Source organism: Limulus polyphemus, unplaced genomic scaffold (genome assembly GCF_000517525.1).
Source record: "Limulus polyphemus unplaced genomic scaffold, Limulus_polyphemus-2.1.2 Scaffold14121, whole genome shotgun sequence".
Classification (NCBI taxonomy): domain Eukaryota; kingdom Metazoa; phylum Arthropoda; class Merostomata; order Xiphosura; family Limulidae; genus Limulus; species Limulus polyphemus.
Window position 1 is genome coordinate 4,777 of NW_013679731.1, and position 2,590 is coordinate 7,366.

General features: G+C 31.2%; 1 protein-coding gene across 1 annotated transcript in view; it reads left to right on the forward strand.

Moving 5' to 3' along the window:
• The window catches only part of LOC111084151 (F-box DNA helicase 1-like), a gene marked incomplete at both ends in the record, with an annotated part of 6,200 nt that extends 3,957 nt beyond the window's left edge, over positions 1–2,243 (forward strand). Inside the window, 2 exons of the mRNA XM_022380934.1 lie at positions 1,433–1,575; positions 2,165–2,243. Of these exons, the coding sequence (XP_022236642.1) occupies positions 1,433–1,575; positions 2,165–2,243 (222 nt within the window). The remainder of the gene's footprint in view (positions 1–1,432; positions 1,576–2,164) is intronic.
• Between the last annotated feature and the right edge of the window lie 347 nt (positions 2,244–2,590).

Genomic DNA, 2,590 nt, shown 5'->3' on the forward strand with positions numbered 1-2,590 from the left:
TGCTTGAAGGTGACAATGGTACTTTAGTAATGCTTGAAGATGACAACGGTACTTTAGTAATGCTTGAAGATGACAACGGTACTTTAGTAATGCTTGAAGATGACAACGGTACTTTAATAGTGCTTGAAGATGACAACGGTACTTTAGTAGTGCTTGAAGATGACAACGGTACTTTAGTAGTGCTTGAAGGTGACAACGGTACTTTAGTAATGCTTGAAGGTCACAATGGTACTTTAGTAATGCTTAAAGGTCACAACGGTACTTTAGTAATGCTTGTTGTTATCTATTTCAGTTATATCTGAAGTTAACAATCATCGTTTCATTGATGGACAAGTTAAAATGTAAATCTCTTGATAAGATATTGTTTGAGAAATATGAAGACTGTCTTGCTATTAGCCATACATGGACAAATGTATTGATATACCACCAACGATTTGGTATTTGTCTTTAAAAAGGAAAAAGTTACATATTCGTTTATTTGGCTTGAAGATTACTGTTAGGCTGATGTGGGGATAAGTTGATTCAGAATGTTCTTGATTCTTTCTTTTTAGTTTGATGCCATGAGAACCAGTGAAGGGTAACACAAAGGTGATAGAACATTAGAGAATGTTTAACTCTGAAATCTTGGGGTTGTAAACTTTATTAATATATTCAAAAATACTTTTGTTGATGAATGCTAGAGGGGAAGGCATTTTTAATAAAATATTTGTTAATATTGATAACTTCATCAGGAAACTTACTATAACAGTTTATACACTCAATGAATTACAATACTTACTAATTATTTTTGTAACAACCAGTTATGAAATAACAGTACAGACCAGAAAATGTTGGTTTGTGGTAGTATCTGGTTTTGAACCTGTTGTTCATGCTGATGACCTCTTGATCTAGAAAAGTCAGTTTAGATTCTTTTTGTTCTTCAACTGCAAACATGATATTCATGTGTTTAGAATCTAAATAATCTTGAAAGTTTTTGAACACAATAAACGTGTTATGAAAATATCTCTTATAAAGTAAAGGCTTCAATTTGGACAAACAGGACTGTGTTATTTAAAGTATTTAGTTTTGTTAAAAAGAAGATGGAACAGTTAAGTGCTCTGTTCTATGCTGATGGTATTGAAATGTTTGAGTATGGTTTTGACTGAAGTTTACCAGTTTTCTCTGTTAATTGTCTTAAAGCTGGATGTTTGAATACTGTTGTAAGTGCCTATATGGGAGGTTTGTTTCTGATCTGAAGTATTGGGTACACAAAACAGCCATTAATAATATCCAATTTCTGGAAACTACTTTAGTCCACATTTCCATTTAAGTGAGATAAAATATTTTGGATGTTCAAATTTCATCATAGTTAAGTATGGATCTTTCTCACAACTGAATATTGTAATAATTATCAAGATTTACGGAGTTTAATGTACTTACAATGTATTTACAGGAGCAGTCGATGGATCTAAAGTGGGTCAGATTTCTATAATAGCTCGGTGTAATTTAACACTCTTTAACGAAGCTGTTCGTCTCTGCTGTGGAGAGGAACGTCATGAAGGTGAACCATCTACAATAAGAGGAGCTTTTGTTGGGGTAAAAAACAACAGTATCTTATCTTGAGAGTGTAATAGAAATAATTTTAAACAAAAGGGAATTAAATTTTAAGATTATGAGAATTATTTTCCTATAGTTATTAATACTATGGAATAAAGTTAACTATGCCTAATTTGTCAGAAGTAAGTTTTGAAAATTTTTTGTATTGTCATGATCTGTGATTTATAAAAATTACTGTATTGCGGTATGTGAGACATTACTGTGTTATGCTTTGTTGTTTGTGAAAATTCCTATATTGTAGTTTGTGAATTACTGTATTTTTATTTTTTATAGTTTATAAAACTTTGGCATACTGACATGTTTCAGGCCTTATTAGGTTTAAGAATTAGAAAGTTATCTTGTTGATTGATGTCTTTCAGGCCTTATTAGATTAAGGAATTAGAAACTGCAACTTATCTTTCAGTTTTGGTGATTTTGAAATTTTTCTTTGAAATTTTTTCAGACACACTATAAATTTAACCTTACGTATTTAATCAGAAATATCATTGATTTGAAATTTAATTGGGAAACATTTTTGAACTGGAAAATAGGAGGGCAACATTCTTAGCTATAGGATTTTGTTTTCCAGGGCTTGAAAGGATATGGTCTTGAACAGATTGTTGATGTATATAGGTTGATGACCATCAGCAGGGATATCTCACCAGAGGGTAATATTTAAATTACTGCATAATTCTTTTGTGTTAAAAAACGTTTGTTATATGAAAAAAGTATACTTTTAAAAACATTACTTTCAGTTGTTACTGATTAAAATGCTGCAATTTATAGGAAATTGTACATCATAGTGTAGTTTTCTACTTGTGTACAAGAGAAAGAAGTTTGTTTCTTCCCATTCATCATCCCAGCTTGAATTGTTTTGTTTCTTCCCATTCATCATCCCAGCATATTTAGTAGCTGTCGAGCATTATGTTTTTTAATCTACTTCCATTCAACATCTTAGCTTGATTTGTTTCACCTCTTCTCTTTCATCATCCCAGCTTGAAAATGTTCATCTCTT